The sequence below is a fragment of the Artibeus jamaicensis genome, unplaced genomic scaffold (genome assembly GCF_021234435.1).
Source record: "Artibeus jamaicensis isolate MK-2021 breed Jamaican fruit bat unplaced genomic scaffold, CSHL_Jam_final contig_1022, whole genome shotgun sequence".
NCBI lineage: Eukaryota > Metazoa > Chordata > Mammalia > Chiroptera > Phyllostomidae > Artibeus > Artibeus jamaicensis.
This window is the reverse complement of record NW_026521197.1, coordinates 128,380-148,000: the sequence shown is the minus strand read 5'-3', so window position 1 is coordinate 148,000 and position 19,621 is coordinate 128,380. Positions and strand designations below refer to the sequence as shown.

The 19,621-nt window shown below is 37.8% G+C and overlaps 2 protein-coding genes across 2 annotated transcripts; both read left to right on the top strand.

Moving 5' to 3' along the window:
• The first annotated feature begins 711 nt into the window (after positions 1-711).
• LOC119057287 (olfactory receptor 4A5-like) lies at positions 712-1,659 on the top strand. The gene has a single exon (XM_037155975.2). The coding sequence runs from the start codon at positions 712-714 to the stop codon at positions 1,657-1,659; it is 948 nt and encodes a 315-aa protein (XP_037011870.2).
• Positions 1,660-18,352: 16,693 nt separating this feature from the next.
• On the top strand, positions 18,353-19,300 carry LOC128626869 (olfactory receptor 4A5-like). The gene has a single exon (XM_053661939.1). It carries the CDS (start codon positions 18,353-18,355, stop codon positions 19,298-19,300), a length of 948 nt encoding a protein of 315 aa, XP_053517914.1.
• The last annotated feature ends 321 nt before the right edge of the window (positions 19,301-19,621 follow it).

The window sequence follows — 19,621 nt, the reverse complement described above, 5'->3', positions numbered from 1 at the left end:
CTGATACTAATAAAATAAAAGAAGCAGAAACATTGCTGAGAGTCACGGAATCTAACTTAGTAATTGTATTAGAGAACAATGTGCTAATTATATTATGGTTGGATACAGTCCTGTCTGTGGAAACTTATTGAGAATCCATGAAGACTGAACATTCTTGAGAAGTAAAGGACTGAGTACCTAGTAGCAACTTATTAAGTGAGTTATTGCAAAAGAGACATTATTTTTGGTGCTTCATTAATTATAGTATAAATGTTCTCACCATGAATACTACCAACTCAGAGGCCTGACGTCATGCCTATTTATTTAGAGAGGTTGTGTTTTGCCACCACCAGAGAATAAGTGATTGCTGACCTGTGTGCCCAGGACTGACAGTTTAAATAAGGCTTTATTAAAGATACGACTAGCTGTGGAGCCTTTGATACTTTCTCTGTCAAAAATCCACTAAGACTGAGAGGGTAAACCTCTTACTTGTAGCCAACACAAAATCATCTGAGGAGAAGCAAAATTGTCAAGGGAAGGTGCAATAGCATATTAGGAAGAACAACTCATAGATGTTCAGCAGACATTTATTGTGTGTAAACTCCTTTAAAAGATAAAATAATGAATACATGCTCCAAGATATAATGTATGTATTCATAGTGTGTTCACGATTTAATTACAGGTCCCTTCTCCTGACCTCTCATTCTGGAAACAGGCTTTAGAGAAGACTAAATGGGACATAGCAACAATGTGACAGAATTTGTCCTCTTGGGCCTCACTCAGGATCCTGGGGGCCAAAAAGCATTATTTGTCATATTTTTACTCATTTACATTGTGACAATGGTGGGCAACCTGCTCATTGTGGTGACTGTTCTTGCCAGCCCCTCTCTGGGTTCCCCCATGTACCTCTTCCTTGTCTATTTGTCACTCATAGATGCAGCATATTCCACTATCATTTCACCCAAATTGATCATAGACCTACTCTGTGGTCAAAAGACAATTTCCTTCTCAGCTTGCATGGGACAGCTCTTTCTGGACCACCTTTTTGGAGGTGCTGAGATCTTCCTTCTGGTGGCCATGGCCTATGATCGCTATGTGGCCATCTGTAAGCCACTGCACTACATAACCATCATGAATAGAAAGATTTGCATCCTGTTGATGTTGGGGGCCTGGGCTGGAGGATTTGTTCATTCTGTGGTCCAACTTGTCTTTGTGTACAACCTCCCCTTTTGTGGTCCCAATGTCATCGACCACTTTCTCTGTGATATGTACCCACTATTGGAAATTGCCTGCACAGACACCTACTTCTTAGGCCTCACTGTGGTTGCCAATGGTGGAGCAATGTGTACAGTCATCTTTATTTGTCTACTAACATCCTATGGAGTCATCCTAAGTTCCCTTAAAAGTCACAGTCAGGAAGGGAGGCACAAAGCCCTGTCTACCTGTGGTTCCCACATCATGGTGGTGGTTCTCTTTTTTGTTCCCTGCATTTTTATGTATGTTAGACCTGTTTCTAACTTCCCTGTTGATAAATTCATAAGTGTGGCTTATACTGTTATGACTCCCATGTTGAATCCTCTAATATACACTTTGAGAAATTCAGAAATGACAAATGCTATGAAAAAACTTTGGTTTAAGAAGTTAGCTATGGACAGAATGAGAATGTGTCATTCATATTGAGCATGAGAATGTGTCATTCTATGTATACTTGTTAGTAATTCAGAAGCAACAAACAGGCAGGGCATTCTAACAATGGATGACTTAGTCAACCCAATGAGTTCTCTTGGGATGCTTTTCTTTATTCATACAAAGATATCAAAAAATAGAACAAATTATCCTTTGAGGTTAGAATCAGTCTAATACAGAAATTCTGAAGGATGAATAAAAGGCACAGGTATTTTCCCTAGTATTAGGAAAAATAAACTAAGTTTACCTTGTAACTTTTCTTCATTGTTCAGTTACAGTTGTTCTGAGTTTTTTCCGCATTGCTCTCCCCTGCCCCTTAGGGACAGCCTCTACCTCCTGCAGTCAATGCCTTCCACATTGTCGATGCCCATGAATTTCTCATTTGGATTTCTGGGCTAGCCCCTACCCCTTATCTCATTAAACCCCAACATTCTCCTCTCTGATTATCGTCAGTTTGTTCTCTATTGTTTATATTGAAATGGGGTTTAGAAGTTTAACTTTTCCTTTGAAAAGTGATAAAAGAGCTACCTTTGAAAATTTGTTTTATACAAAATAATGACAAAGCAATTATGCTAATGTTTAGAAAAAATTTCTAAGGTTAAGACTGTGTTATTTATTTATTCTTTATTGGTGCTCAACTACAGTTGTCTTCATTTTCACCCCACCATGCTTCCCTCCCTCACCCATTTTCACCTCCCAACCTCAAAACTACACCCTTTGAATTTATGCATGTGTCCTTCATACATGTTCTTTGATGTTCCTTCCCCTATTTTCCCTCAGCATCCCTCTTCCCTGTCCCTTCTGGTTATTATCAGTTTGTATTTATTTCAAAATTTTGATGTTATTGTATGCATACAACAGGTTTTAGCAGTTTCCTTAAGCATTTTGTCTTCCAGATTACTTCTTTTTTTTCTTTTTAATATATTTAATTGAGGATGCCAGTACAGTGGTTCCATTTCCCCCCCTTCATTCCCCTCCACCCTGCACACCCCTCCCCCAACATTCCCCCTCCACTTTAGTTTATGTCCATGTGCCACAAGTTCTTTAGATTCTATATTTTGCATACTATTCTTTCCCTCCCCCCTGTCTATTTTCTACCTACCGTCTATGCTACTTATTCTCTGTGCCTTCTCCCCGCTTCTCCTTCTCCCATTCCCCCTGTTGCTAACCCTCCATGTGATCTCCATTTCTATGGTTCCGCTTCTGATCTAGCTATCTGCTTAGTTTGCTTTTGTTTTAGGTGTGGTTCTTAATAACTGTGAGTTTGCTGTCCTGTCACTATTCATCTTTTTAATCTTCTTTTTCTGAGATAAGTCCCTTTAACATTTCATATAATAAGGGCTTGGTGATGATGAACTCTTTGAACTTGACCTTATCTTAGAAACACTTTATCTGCCCTTCACCTTTAACAGGAAGCTAAATAACAAAATAAACAAGCAAATAGAATAAAAACAAAGACACTAAAATAGAGAACAAGTGGGCAGCCACCAGAGGGGAGAGGGAAGGGAATTTAAGGGGAAAAATGAGGAGGGATTTGAAGAACAAGTATGAAAGACACAGGGATGAGGTCTGTGGGGAGGGAGGGGATGGGAAGGAGGTGGGGAGATGGGGTGGAGGGGGGGTTGGGATGGGAGAAATTGACAAAAGAAAACTGTACTTGAAAAATAACTCAATAAATTAAAAAAAATAAAAAAAAAAGAAACACTTTATCTGCCCTTCCATTCTATGTGGAAGCTTTGCTGGATAGAGCAAACTTGGATGTAGGTGTTTGGATTTCATGACTTGGAGTACTTCTTTCCACCCCCATATTGCCTGTAAGGTCTCTTTTGTGAAATCAGCTGACAGTCTGATGGGAACTCCTTTGTAGGTGACTGTCCCCTTGTTTCCTGCTGCTTCTAGGATTCTCTCCTTCATTTTAATCTTGGCTAATGTAATGATGATGTGTCTTGGTGTGTTTCTTCTTGGGTCCAACTTCTTTGGGACTCTCTGAGCTTTGTGGATTTCCTGGAAGTCTATTTCCTTTGCCAGATTGGGGAAGTTCTCCTTTATTATTTGTTTAAATAAATTTTCCACACATGGCTGTTCCTCTTCCCCTGTTGGTGTCCTTATAATTTGGATGTTGGAACATTTAAAGATCTCCTGGGGGTTCCTTAGCCTGTCCTCACTCTTTTGAATTCTTGTTTCTTCATCCTTTTCTGTTTGGTCAATTTTTTCTTCCTTCTGGTCCATTGTTTTGATTTGAGTCCCAGTTTTCTTTCCATCACTATTGATTTCCTTTTCATTTCCCTTCATTTCAGTTAGTTTAGGCTTTTTTTGTTCCTCTAATTTGTCACTAAAGTCAAGCAGTTCTGTGAGATCCTGATCACCAGTGTTTTTAGCTGTGCATCTGATAGGTTCGCTATCTCTTGGTCACTTAGAAGTATTGGCTCTGGGGCTTTGAGCTTTCTTCTTGAGGCATAATGTTTTGGTCTGTTCACACCTTTTACCTATGAGGGGCAGAGCCTTAGGTGTTTACCAGGGTGGGGCAACCAGGGTAGTTGCTGAGTTGTGACACTGTATGTGGAGGAGAGTTAGAGAGTGGCAATGGAGTTTGTTCTGCTCTTTTGGATTTCAGTCCCTTCTGCTGCTTCCCGCAAGCAAAGTGTACCCCCGTAGTGCTGACTTCCAGGTGTGTGGGCCTGTGGACCCTCCAAGACCCTTTGGGTCTCTCCAACAATTTCTTTGTGAGCTTGGGAGCTTCTCCAGGAACCTCGACACTGAAAGTTTTTCCAATTGGTGCTTTTAGACTTTAATTTCCATCACTGGGGCCCTAGCCTGTGCGGTGTGTGTCACTGCTTGCTCCTTAGCTTGGCTTATCTGCATGTGAATGTGTGACTGGTCAGCCAGCCGCCTTGCACCCTCACTGGGTCTGCTTGTTGCCACCCTATCCCTGGGATCTTCCAACCTCCACCTGCACTGCTGGGTCAGATGGTTGCTTTTTCCTGCCCTACCCTGCTCTGCCAGCCACTGACTCTGGTTTTTTTACTAGTCTGGCTGAATGGTACATTGTTGTTGTTGGACTTCCATACAGTTTAATCTCCTGTGTTTTAGTTGGATTTTTGTTGCTGAAACTTTGTTGTCTTTAAACTTGGTACTGGGAGGAGGAACGGTGTTTCCACCTACACCTCCATCTTGGCTGTAAGTGCCAGATTACTTCTGTTTCTCATTTTGATGCCTGTGCATTTGAAGTTCAGGATGTCTAGATGGGAGATGATACCATATTTGGTTAAATGCACAATCATGAAGCAGTTCTGGTAGATGGGATGTTGGATATACTCACAGGTTGGGATGATCCGGATTGGGATTCTTGACAATGAAAATAGATTCTAGCTCTTGATTAGAGTATAGAATACTGTACTAATCCAAGGTGTAAACATATTTTCATGCTTTTTCATACTAGTTATTATGTGCCTTTTTGCCATTCTTCATCTTAAAAGATGAATCTTATTTTGTCTTCATGACACTGAAGATTGGATAAAAAAATGTATTATTTTACGCAGCAATGCATTCCCTAAAAATTGCATTCAACTTCAGTACTTTAAATTATAGACTGAATAATAATATGGATTTTTAAAAAAGATTTATTTATTTATTTATCTTTAGAGGGGAAGGAGAGTGGGAGAGAAACATCAATGTATGGTTGCCTTTCGTGTATCCTCTGCTGGGAATTGGCCTGCAGGGAACTGGTCTGCAACCCAGGAATATGCCCTGACTGGGAATTGAACCAAGGTCCTCTGATTCACTGAGAATCAAAATATGTTTTTATATAAACAAAATTTTCGTTTTCAATCCTATTTTAAAACAAAATTTTCCCTCACTGTTTAGTCCCTTTAGAGCATCACAAACTAGAAAAAAGGTGAAATTGCTTTCACTGTATTGTAGAAACATCATTTGTGTTTTGTAAGTTTTTTCTTCAATAAAAAAAGAACATTTCTTATTTTAAATTTTGTTATGTTTTTTATGCATACCATTAGTATATGCAGTTTATACACAGAATACAATCAATATTGAAATTACCTATTTATACCATTCCTCTTTCTCTTTCCAGAGGTAATTCCAATGTTGAATACGGTATTTTTTCAAGTTATTTTTTATGCATTTTATTGATTATGCCATTACATTCGTTCTATTTCCCCTCCTTCATTCCCCTCCACCCTGTGCACCTGTCCCCCACCATCCCCATTTAGTTTATGACCATGTGTCTCAAGTTCTTTAGATTCTATATTTCCCCTACTATTCTTACCCTCCCCCTATTTTCTATCTATGTTCTATGCTACTTATTTTCTGTACTTTCTCCCCTTTCTCTTTCTCTCACTCCCCTGTTGCTAACCCTTTATGTGATCTTTATTTCTATGGTTCCACTCCTGATCTAGCTGTCCTCTTAGTTTGCTTTTGTTTTAGGTGTGGTTCTTAATAACTGTGAGTTTGCTGTTCTTTCACTGTTCATCTTTTTAATCTTCTTTTCCTTAGATAAGTCCCTTTGACATTTCATATAATAAGGGCTTGATGATGATGAACTCTTTGAACTTGACCTTATCTGAGAAGCACTTTATCTGCCCTTCCATTCTAAGTGGAAGCTTTGCTGGATAGAGCAATCTTGGATGTAGGTGTTTGGATTTCATGACTTGGAATACTTCTTTCCAGCCCCTTCTTGCCTATAAGGTCTCTTTTGAGAAATCTGCTGACAGTCTGATGGGAACTCCTTTGTAGGTGACTGTCCCCTTGTTTCTTGCTGCTTCTAGGATTCCCTACTTCATTTTAATCTTGGCTAATGTAGTTATGATGTGCCTTGGTGTGTTCCTTCTTGGATCCAACTTTTTTGGGACTCTCTGAGCTTCCTGGATTTCCTGGAAGTCTATTTCCTTTGCCAGATTGGGGAAGTTCTCCTTTATTATTTGTTCAAATAAGTGTTCCACTTGTTGCTCTACCTCCTCCAATTTTGGTACCCCTATAATTCAGATGTTGGAACATATAAAGATGTTCTGGAGGTTCCTTAGCATCTCCTTCTTTTTTTTTTTTGAATTCCTTAGACTCTCCTAATTTTTTCGAATTCTTGTTCCTTCATATTTTTCTGGTTGGTCATTTTCTCTTCCTTCTTCTTCGCTCCCTTGATTTGAGTCCCAGTTTCCTTTCCATCACTATTGCTTTCCTGTGCATTTCCCCTTATTTCAATTAGTTTTGCCTTCGTATGTTCCTCTAATATATGGCTAAAATCAACCAGTTCTGTGAGCATCCTGATCACCAGTGTTTTGAACTGTGCCTCTGATAGGTTGGCAATTTCTTGTTCGCTTAGATTTATGGGCTCTAGGGCTCTGAGTTCTTCTTGAGCCATGTTTTGATCTGTTCATGCCTGTTACATATGAGGTGAGGAGCCTTAGCTGTTCGCCAGGGTGGGGCCATGCAGGTTGCTGGTTTGTGACGCTCTGTGTGGGGGCGTAGTCAGAGAGGGGGCAATGAGGGTTTCCTCTGGTCATTCCTGCTGCTGGGGCCTGCCCAGTCTGGCTCACTGCTTGCTCCTTCCCTGGTTTATCTGCATGCAAATGTGTGACCATGGTCAGCCTGCCGCATTTCACCTTCACTGGGTCCGCCTGTCACTACACCACACCTGGGGTTCACTCTTGACTGCCTGCACACCTGGGTAGTGTCATCTTTTTTACCTGACCCGCTCCTCTGCTGTGTTTGCCCCTCTTAGCAGTCTATCTGAGTGGTTCATTGTTGTCGGACTCCCGTATTGTTCATTTTTCTGTGGTTTGGCTGCGTTTTTTGTTGCTAAAACTTTGTTGCTTCTAGGCTTGGTTGTATGAGAAGGCAAAGTGTTTCCACCTACACCTTCGTCTTGGCGGAAGTCCCCAATGTTGAATTTTGTATTAATCATAGTTAAAAATAGTTTAACTGCATACATATGTATCCTTAAGTTATAGAGTGTACAATTTTGTATTCCTTACCTTTATTAAAATTATGGTATATGGTACATAGTTTTCTGAATCTTTTATCCACAATGTTGACTTCCTCACATTTAATCATGTGGTTGCTCATCTCTGTATTTTCACCAGTTTTCTGCTTTGTATTATTCCATGTCTCAATAGACCACATGTTATGAACACATTCACACAGTGTGCTACTCTGTGCTGCTATGGACATCCTGAAAGAAATTAGTTTGTGTTAAGTAGGCTGTTTGCATGCTCACTTTTATGGATGGTTAGAGTTTTCTCCTAAAGATGTATTATCAGTTACACTCCTGCTTGTGTTTATATGTGTGCATTTGTGTGTGTGCATGTGTGTAAAGAATTTAAATCTACTTTTCAAAGGGCTTTCTGTTGTGATAAAACCAAGTTTTTCTTTAACACATTAAAAAATGAAACCTACTTTTCTAATCTGATTTTTCATATTTACAATAAAGTCCAAATACTTGTTTACCTGTTTGTAGACTCTTTTCTTTTTATTGGTTTATTATACCTAAGACAATACTACATTATTTTAGGTCATGTAAGTACCTTTTTATATCTGTTAAGAGTCTTACTACACCATAGCCTAATTAATAATGCTTTCTCTTTCCAACAAATATTTTGCACAAATGATTAAAAGAATTTCAGAGGTCTAAACCCCAAACACTCAAAATCATGGAGCCTGAATGGTATGCTATTAAACAACGAATGGGTCAAGAATGAAATTAGGGAAGAAATCAAATTGTTTCTGGAAACAAATGAAAAAGATCTCACAACAACCCAAAACTTATGGGACACAGTGAAGGCAGTCCTGAGAGGGAAGTTTATAGCAATACAGGCCTAACTAAAGAAGATAGAAATATTTCAAACATACAACCTTACTCTACGCCTGCAAGAACTTGAGGAACAACAACAAAAACAGCCCAAAGCAAGTAGAAGGAAGGAAATAACCAAGATTAGAGCAGAACTAAATGACATAGGGACTAAAAGCATAATTCTAAGGATCAATGAACCCAGGAGTTGGTTCTCTGAGAAGATAAATAAAGTAAACACACCTTTAAGTAGGCTCATCAAGAAAAGAAGAGAGAGGACCCAAATAAGCACAATCAGAAATGAAAGAAAAGAGAATACTACTGATACCACAGAAATAGAAGGGATTTTAGAAATTACTATGAAGAACTGTATGCCAAGAAATTTGAAAACCTAGGGGAAATGGACACATTTCTAGATAAATGCAATCTTCTAAAACTCAGTGGAAAAGAAGCAGAAAATCTAAATATGGCAATAACAGCAAAAGGAATTGAAGCAATAATCAAAAAACTCCCATCACACAAAAGCCCCGGACCACATGGTTTCATAGGAGAATTCTACAAAGCATTTAAGGAAGAGCTAACCCCTATTTGTCAGAGACTATTCCAAAAAATCCAGAAGGATAGAAAACTCCCAAATTCTTTTTATGAAGCCAGCATCATCCTAATTACAAAACCAGACAGAGACAGAACAAAGAAAGAAAACTTCAGGCCAATATTGCTGATGAACATAGACGCTAAAATACTCAACAAAATATTGGCAAATTGCATCCAACAATATTTCAAAAAAATCATACACATGACCCAGTGGGATTCATCCCAGGGATGCAAGGATAGTTCAATATTTGCAAATCAGTAAATGTAATACATCACATAAACAAAAGCAAAGATAAAAACCACAGGATCATATCAATAGACGCGGAAAAAGTTTTTGATAAGGCACAAATCCCATTTATGATAAAAACAGCAAAGTGGGAATAGGGGGAGTATTCCTCAATATAATAAAGGCCACATATGAGAGACCTACAGCCAACATTTCATTCAATGGGCAAAAACTAAAAGCTTTTCCACTAAGATCAGGAACAAGACAAGGATGTTCACTTTCACCACTTCTGTACAATATAGTACTGGAAGTTTTAGCCACAGCGATCAGGCAAGAAAAGGAAATAAAAGCATCCAAATAGAAAAGGAGGAAGCAAAACTGTCACTGTTTGCAGATGATGTGATAGTGTACATGAAAATCTTGTAGATTCTACCCCAAAACTGCTCAAACTAATTAATGAATTTGGCAAAACAGCAAGATACAAAGTCAATATCCAGAAATCAAAGGCATTTTTGTATACCAACAATGAATCAGCAGAAGCAGAAATCAAGGAAAAAACCCCATTTGATATAGCAAAAACAAAAATAAAATATCTGGGAATAAACCTAACTAAAGAGGTAAAAGACCTGTATGCAGAAAACTACATAGCTCTGAAGAAAGAAATCAAGAAAGACACAAACAAATGGAAACATATACCTTGTTCATGGATTGGAAGAATTAACATCACCAAAACGTCCATACCACCCAAAGCAATATATACATTCAATTCAATACCTATTAAAGTACCAATGGCATATTTCACAGACATAGAACAAACACTTCAAAATTTTATATGGAATCATAAACGAGCCCGAATAGCAGCTGCTCTTTTGAGAAGAAGAACAAAGTAGGAGGGATCACAATACCTGATATCAAACTGTATTACAAGGCCACTCTAATCAAAACAGCCTGGTACTGGCATAAAAACAGGCACATAGACCAATGGAACAGAACAGAGAGCCCAGAAATCAACCCAACTCTCTTCAGTCAATTAATATTTGACAAGGGGGCAGTAACATAAAATGGAGTAAAGATAGCCTCTTCAACAAATGGTGTTGGGAGAACTGGACAGCTACGTGCAAAAAAAGGAAACTTGAGCACCAACTTACACCATACACCAAAATAAAGTCAAGGTGGATGAAAGACTTAAATGTAAGCCGTGACACCATTAAAGTCCTAGAGGAGAACATTGGCAAGAAAATCTCAGATATTTCACGCAGCAACATTTTTACTGATATGTCCCCGAGATCAAGGAATATAAAGGAAAGAATAAACAAATGGGATCTCATCAAAATAAAAAGCTTCTGCATGGCTAAAGAAAACAATATTAAATTAAAAGACAACCAACTGTATGGGAAAACTTATTTGCCAATGGTTCCTCAGACAAAGGTTTAAGCTCCAAAGCTCCAAATATAAGCTCCAAAATATACAAAGAACTTACACAACTTCACCCTAAGAAGACAAGCAACCCAATTAAAAAATGGGAAAAGGACTTGAAGAGACACTCCTCCAAGGAGGACATACAGAACATCTGGAGACACATGAAGAGATGCTCAATATTGTTAGCTATCAGAGAGATGCAAATTAAAACCACAATGAGATACCACTTTACACCAGTCAGGATGGCTATCATAAACAAAGCAACCACAACAGATGTTGGAGAGGTTGTGGGGAAAAGGGGTCCTTAGTGCACTGTTGGTGGGATTGCAGACTGGTACAACCATTATGGAAAACAGTATGGATTTTTCTCAGAAAAATAAAAATGGACCTGCCTTTTGACCCAGCAATTCCACTGCTGGGATTATATCCTAAGAATCCTAAAACATCAATTTCAAAGAACCTATGCACCACAATGTTCATAGCAGCACAATTTACAATAGCCGAGAGTTGGAAGCAACCTAGGTGCCCATCAATAAATGAATGGATCAAAAAATTGTGGTACATATACACAATGGAATTCTATGCAGCAGAGAGAAAGAAGGAGCTACTACCCTTTGCAACAACATGGATGGAACTGGAAAGCATCATGCTGAGTGAAATAGGCCAGGTGTTGAAAGACAAATACCATATGATCTCACCTTTAACAGGAAGCTAAACAACAAAACAAAGAAGCAAGCAGAATAAAAGCAAAGACACTGAAATAGAGAACAAGGGGACAGTGACCAGAGGGAAGAGGGAAGGGAATTTAAGAAGGAAAAAGGGAGAAGGATTTGGAGAAACAAATAGGAAGGACACAGGGATGAGAACTAAGGGGTATGGAAATGAGAGGGAAGTGAGGAGCATGGGGAGGGGGAGGCTGGGATGGGAAAAATAGACCAAAAAAAACTGTACTTGAAAGATAACTAAATAAAATTTAAAAAATGATAATAAAAAAAGAGAAATGAGGAATAAGATCTTGATGGGTAGAAAGGAGAAGGGAAAAGCTTTATATGGCATAAAAGTTTAATTCAAAGTGATATCCAGCATATAAAATGTTTACATTCATTCAATATATTTAACTTTAAAACAAATTTCTAACTAACAGAATTCAAAAGTAATAATTTCATGAAAGGCACTGAAGGCAGATCAGATTTTCTTTCTTCAATCAACTCTATAGTTTCTAAAGACATTTAGACATAATCATTTTCATCTAATAAAACACATTGTTTTTTAAAAGATTTTATTTATTAATTTTTTTTAGAGAAGGAAAGGGAGGGAGAAAAAGAGGGAGAGAAACATTGATGTGTGGTTGCCGCTTGAGTGTCCTCTACTGGGCACTTGTCCCACAACCCAGGCATGTGCACTGAATGGGAATCAAACCAATGACTCTTTGTTTTGCAGGCCTGTGCTCAATACACTGAGCCATACCAGCGAGGGTTAAAACCACATTATTGAGGCAAAGTTTAAGAGTTTCATACCATATCTGTTTGTCTGTGGAGCTGAATTAAAATATAAAGTAATTAAAAAAAATCTTCATCTGGTACTGATAGGTACTTAATGCCTCCGTATCTAAGTCCCTTATGACAATATATGTGGATGTGGAAATGCTCAGTGGAGCCCATAGTAAACCATCCTAGGGAAGTTACAGTGGAAGCCATCACAGACTTGATGTAGAGGCAGGCTGTTGTTGGAAAATAATTCCTTTCTTATAGAAAGTTACTCACTTTTTACTAGGATGAAAATAAAGAACAGAATTAATGGACTAGAAATTGTTATGATTCAGCTGACATGGATTCAGGCCTTCAGAACTACACAGCTGTGATTACTTGTCAATTCAATTGTTGAAACAACTTCAATAAATCCCCCAAGCCCCCACTTCTCTGCCTCTGAGCTCAGGGCCTGTAACATCTAGCAGGGATGTCCAACCTTTTGGCATCTCTGGGCTACCCTGGAAGTAGAAAAATTGTCTTGAGCCATATATGAAATTAACAAACACTAATGCAAACTGATGAGCAAGGAAAAAAGAAAAAAGGTTTTAATTGAATGTATGATTTTGCGTTGGGCTACATTCATAGCCATCCTGGGCCAGACGTGGCCTGTGGGCAGCAGGTTGGACACTCGTGGCAGTAAGGACCTCCTTTTCTAGAAATATGGCTGATAAAGGGACCTAAGACTGGTTCTCCCTTCATTTGGGCTTAAATAATGTTTGCCTTACTTAAAGATTTCCTAAAATGAAACCCATAAATTCTTATTCACTTAAAAAAATTTCTTCTTTTGAAATTAAAGGCTGTTCATCTATTTGTGTGTTATTCTTTCTTGGCAAGACCCAAGTCTTTTTCTCTGAGCATTGTTCTAGGGGAGAAAACCGTCATTACTTCACATGAATTTGTTCCATTATTCTAATAAACTAATCTATAATAAGGCCTTACATTCTCTTTTTCTTAAAATGGAAATGATGTAACAAATCAGAGAGGCTACCTCTGCCCATGAATGTGAAACCATTTTTTTTCTGATAGAAATACCTGAGTGATTTCTGGAAGCTCAAATATCTGTCTAGGCTGATCCTCTAGATGGTACCTGATCCTCTAGATGTTTTCTTTGGCATAGATATCTCTCATTGGTTGTAGAAACTTGTGTAAAGTCCCAATTTTCTGGGACAACGTTGGGGAGAAGAGAAATACTTTTAATTAAGGAAAAGGGGTCTTTAGGGATATGCTGTTTGAGTGACTGAAAGGCTGAAGAGTTCTACTACCTGGGAGAACGCCCAGTCATTTGCTATTTGAGAAAGATAAATCCCAGCAGTTGTTGTTTTAGCTACAGAGATTAATGGTAAGACACATGAATGCTGCTCTAATTCCTCACAGGAAAGTACTTGCTGTTTACTGCAATCTGCTGAGGAGAAGTACATTGAAGTAACTACTTTCAGTGTTTTAAAATTTCTGGGGTTTTTATATTGGCAAATAATGGATTTGACCAAGTTAATTTCCACAAATTCAGCCAATTTTTACATAACCATGAGAACACAGCATTGTTGTTTTTCTCTGGAGGGATTTTCTCAGCAGGTGAGAGGTGTTCAAGTATTTTACAAGTACATATTTATGTTTTATTTAAGTGTCTTTATATCCTAGATATCTGTGTTGGATACTGCAACCCTTGTGTGAAAGACTGAGGTGATGGGGAGTCTGTGTGGACACATGGGTAGTGTGGCCACATGAAGCTATTTGCACATCTACTGATGTCTATACATTACTCAGTGTTCCATGGTCACACATAGATACATGAGATACCCATAGTCACTGCCAATGAAAGAAGCACTGATTTTAAAGACTAAGGGAAAGACCTGAGGTGAGTCTTAGAACAAGCAAAATTCATACAATGTATTTAAATATTGCTAATGTCTTAAATATACATATTTTCATTGGAAGAATTCTGAATTAAGAAAAATAAGCTGGCAAAATAAGGAAATGAACCAGAATATATAAACTGTGTTTGGTTTTTAGCATTACAGCCTGGCAGGTATTTCTTGTTTATTTATTTTTTTGTTATGTAACAAAGAAAAACATTCAGTGCATTCCAAATAAAGTAATAGGTTCATGGTCTTACTTCATAGGGTATTGTATTTTATATGGTAAATTAACATTTCTAATTATTCTAAAACCTTTAAATCAAAGAATTTATTATACATCATGTGTATATTGCTTCCTGTATTTACCACCCAAAGTCAGATCTTTTTCTTTCACCACATATATGACCCCCTTCCCCCTTCCCTTTGGGGTAACTAGCATACTATTGTCTGTGCCTGTGAGTTTTTGTTTGCTTTTCTCCCTGGCTAATCTGTTACTTACAATTTTCTTTCCAACACATGCGTAAAATCATATGGCCCTTGACTTTTTCTCTCTGACTTATTTCACTTGGTAGAATCTCGTGGTCCATCCACTTTGATGCAATGGCAGGGTTTCATCATTTCTCATGGTGTAGTATTGTGTGTATGTGTCTCATCTCTTTTATCCAGTCGCCTACTGAGGGACACTTTGGTTGTTTTCATGTCTTGGTCACCATGAATAAGGCTGCAATGAAGATAGGGGTGCATATATCTTATGTCACCCCTCAAACTTAGTATAAAAATAATGAGAGAATTAAAAATTGTAATGTAGCAATGTGTTAGAATGGGGGATAAATAGCTTCCTATTCAATTCTAGAAACTTGATATAAAGTTTTGGAGTTTTTATTTTGAAATTTTAAAATTATACTTTACTTTCAATATTATTCTGTACTAGTTTCAGGGCTACAGCATAGTGGCCACACAGGCATGTACTTCACAGTGTGTTTCCCTTGATACTTAAGGTACCCACCCTGCCCCATACATAGTTATTAGAATATTATTGACAGTATTTCCCATGTGGGATTTAGGTTCTGATATGGAAACTTGATATGTGTGAACATTTTCAAAACTGAAATTCATAGACAGAGACAACACTATGGTGGCAACCAGAGGGAATGTAGGTGTTAGTAATGAAGGGTAGAGGGGCCAAGTCTATGGTGATGGAAGATGATTTGACTTTGGGTGGTGGGCAACAGTGCAATATACAGACCATGTATGATAGAAATGCACACTTGAAACTTGTATGAGCTTACTAACTAATACCATCCCAATAAATTTAATATAAAATTAGCAGAGCAACCCATGTTAGTGCATATTTGAAAAAAGCTGTGTTCAGGGAAGTGCCTTATTTTTTTTATTGCTTATAGAATCATAGCACTGTAATTTTAAAGTACTTTAGAGGGTATTTTTGTTACTATGGAATTTTAATTTTTCTTTTTTAAAAGCCATACTCTTCAAAAACTAAGTTAAATAATGTTTTTTTTTAAATAGAGAAGTGTTAACCCAGCAGTTTAAGTTGAAAGTCTAATAATACTCTCTGGAAGTTTTTATAGTATTAAATCTTTGATGACTTAAAATACAAAGAATAGATTATATACTGATTTTATACATCTAAATAATTTAACTGGCTATTAGGAGATTTATTCTGGAGAAATCTAACATTGATGATTAATAAGAGTAAGGGCACTAGATAGATCCTGCATAAAGTAAGGAGTGAGAAAAAGAGAATTGGATATAGACTACCTTATATTCTCATGTTCTTCAATAGGTGTGCGTTTATCAGTCTACAGCTTCAAGAATGGTAGAGCTTCTGAATAAACTGGAAGCAGCAATGTGAATGAGGCATGTAGAATGGTCCTCACAGCTGGCTTGTAAAGAAAGGTCCACCTTTCAGCACTTCCTCCCTCCCTCACTGCCCTTCAAATGTATGGGAATGGAATCAGCTTGTCTATCTTTGAACTTAAGTGATTTTGTAACTTTCCCTTGGAAAATATAAGCAAAAAATTTAGGTCTGTATTTGTAGTTGTACGATTCTTCTCTCTTACTTAATTTTGTCCTTCAGCATCAGATGTAGGGGAATATGAGGAATCAATTTAAAAAATTTTTCTTTGCTTTTCTGTATTGTACTGTGTCTTGTGTTTATTTCTTATGGCATCTTATTATGCCTCCCAAGTAAACCCTGGAAGTCTTAGGGGATCAGCTTCTAACACTTCCTCAAGAAAGAAAATGCTTTTGAAGAAGAGGTTTTAAAAGACTGCTTACCTCACCTAATTATCACATTAGTATTCTCCTTACTTGTGAATATTTATTTCTTAAATATAATTTCCCCTTCTTGATTTGATCCTTTTTAAATTTATGCTATTCAATTCCTTCTATGATGTATGGCTCCAACTTTTCCCCCTGTTACTCTGCTTGCTTCTAGTCTAAATACATTCTGTCACAGGTGAATACTACTACTCATGCGTAATCAAATAGATAATTCCTGAGACATGCAATCTTACCCTATGCCTAAATAGGGGTTTATAAAGTATAATATTCTTTTTATCCTTTGCCTATGTCTATAATTCTTACCACATTGACAAACACTCAGATGATTCCTTGTGTTACAATGTTGACAGTGAAGCATTCAAGAACATTAGTGATAGTTATCACTTATTGAATGTTTGCTGGGTGCTAGCCAGGATTCTAGGTATTTACTTGTAATAAAACAACAACCCAAGAGGCAGGCTCCATTGGTATCCCCATTCTAAAAAGGATGAGACTGAGGCACAGAAAGGCGTATTCCATTGCCTAAGGTCATATAGTAGTAAGTGGCAAAGCTGGGATTTCAACACAGTGCGTCTCCAGAGTCCATGTGACGCATCACTGTGCTACACTCTCCCCAATAAGAATACACTGAATCGAATAACTCGTAATCAGTATTTGGTCTCTGTAATGATAAAATGCCACTTACCACTGGGTAGCCTTTTTTAAGGAACAGTTATAGGCTTGGACATTTCTGTTTTATTATAAAAATATGAAAAAGTCAGTAGAATAGAATGTAAGATGGGGTTGCACAAAGTGTGCCATGGAAGGTAAGACTGGACAAATTTTCTGAGATTTTCTAGCTCTAGCCCTTTATCTTCCAAAGAGCAAACTGAGACACAGATGCAATTACATTTAGAAATGACTCAACCCCATGCCTTTTTACACTGATGTTGGGCTCTTCCCTTGCGTATGCTGAATTTTTGAACCTGGGCACCAAAGCTCCATTTCTGAGCACTCTCATTACCTTGGAGAAATTATAAATATAACCATGTCTCATTGTCTTCTACCTCTTTTTTCAGTGCCTGTGTTTCCTTTCCTCAATACCTAGGTCACCCCAAGAGTTTTGAAAAAAATAATACCCGCTGGTAACATAAGAGTTCATGATAGTCACCAGTGAGTGAATTTCAAAAATATTTGGTGAAAATATAAATAGTGTCTCTTTGTTAAGGGTTTTAAGATAGACAAAGATTACATAGATCAAATCACAATTCTTAAAAAGCTAATAGTATAAAAAAAGAAACAAAAATTGCTGACAGTCATAGAGTCCAACTGAGTAATTGCTTTAGGGAACAATCAGCTAATTATATCATAATTTGATGTATTCCTGTCTGTGGGAATTTAATGAGAGATCTATGAAGACTGAACATCTTTTGAGACATAAAGGACTGAATACCTAATAGCAATTTATTGTAGTATTAAGTGCATTATTCCAAAAGAGACATTATTTTTGATGCTACATCACTCATATTACAAAGGTCCTCCTCACAAATGCTACCAACTCAGAGGACTGACTTCATGCCAATTTAGAGATTTTGTTTTGTCACCACCACCAGAGAGTAAGTCATTGCTGACTTGTGTGCCCAGGACTGCCAGTTTAACTAGGCTCTATTAAAGATATGACTGGCTGTGGGGCCTTTGATACTTTTCTCTGTCAACAATCCACTAAGACTTAGAGGGAAAACCTTGACTTGTAGCTCACACAAAATCATCTGGGGACAGAATTGTCAAGGGAAGGTGCAATCAGCTATTAGAAAGAATTCATAGATGTTCAGCAAGCCTTTATTGTGTGTAAACCCCTGTAGAAAATAAAAGAATGAACATATACTCCAAGATATAATGGATGTATTCATAGTGTGTTCATGATTTCATTACAGGTCCCTTCTCCTGACCTCTCATTCTGGAAACAGGCTTTAGAGAAGACTAAATGGGACATAGTAACAATGTGACAGATTTTGTCCTTCTGGGCCTCACTCAAGATCCTGGGGGCCAAAAAGCATTATTTGTCATATTTTTACTCATTTATATTGTGACAGTGGTGGGCAACCTGCTCATTGTGGTGACTGTTCTTGCCAGCCCCTCTCTGGGCTCCCCCATGTACCTCTTCCTTGTCTATCTGTCACTCATGGATGCAGCGTGTTCCACTGTCATTTCACCCAAATTGATCGTAGACCTACTCTGTGGTCAAAAGACAATTTCCTTCTCAGCTTGCATGGGACAGCTCTTTTTGGAACACCTTTTTGGAGGTACTGAGGTCTTCCTTCTGGTGGCCATGGCCTATGATCGCTATGTGGCCATCTGTAAGCCACTGCACTACATAACCATCATGAATAGAAAGGTTTGCATCCTGTTGATGTTGGGGGCCTGGGTTGGAGGATTTGTTCATTCTCTGATCCAACTTGTCTTTGTGTACAACCTCCCCTTTTGTGGCCCCAATGTCATTGACCACTTTATGTGTGACATGTACCCACTATTAGAACTCGCCTGTACTGACACCTATGTCTTAGGCCTCACTATGGTTGCCAATGGTGGAGCAACTTGTACAGTTGTCTTTATTTGTTTACTAACATCTTATGGAGTCATACTAAGTTCCCTTAAAAGTCACAGTCAGGAAGGGAGGCGCAAAGCCCTGTCTACCTGTGGTTCCCACATCACGGTGGTGGTTCTCTTTTTTGTTCCCTGCATTTTTATGTATGTTAGACCTGTTTCTAACTTCCCTGTTGATAAATTCATAAGTGTGGCTTATACTGTTATGACTCCCATGTTGAATCCTCTAATATACACTTTGAGAAATTCAGAAATGACAAATGCTATGAAGAAACTCTGGTGTAGGAAGTTAGCTATGGACAGAATGAGAATCTGTCATTCATATTGAGCATGAGAATGTGTCATTCTATGTATACTTGTTACTAATTCTGAAGGAACAAAGAGGCAGTGCATTCTAAGAATGGATAACTTAGTCAACTCAATGAGTTCTCTTGGAATGCTTATCTTGATTCATACAAAAATATCAAAAAGTAGAACAAATTATTCTTTGAGTTATAATTAATCTAATACAGAAATTCTGAAAGATGAATAAAAAGGCACAGATATTTTTCCTATTATTAAAAAATAAACTAAGTTCAGCTCATACTTTTTTATTGTTCAGTTACAGTTGTCCTGATTTTTTCCCTATTGTTCTCCCCTGCCCCACACC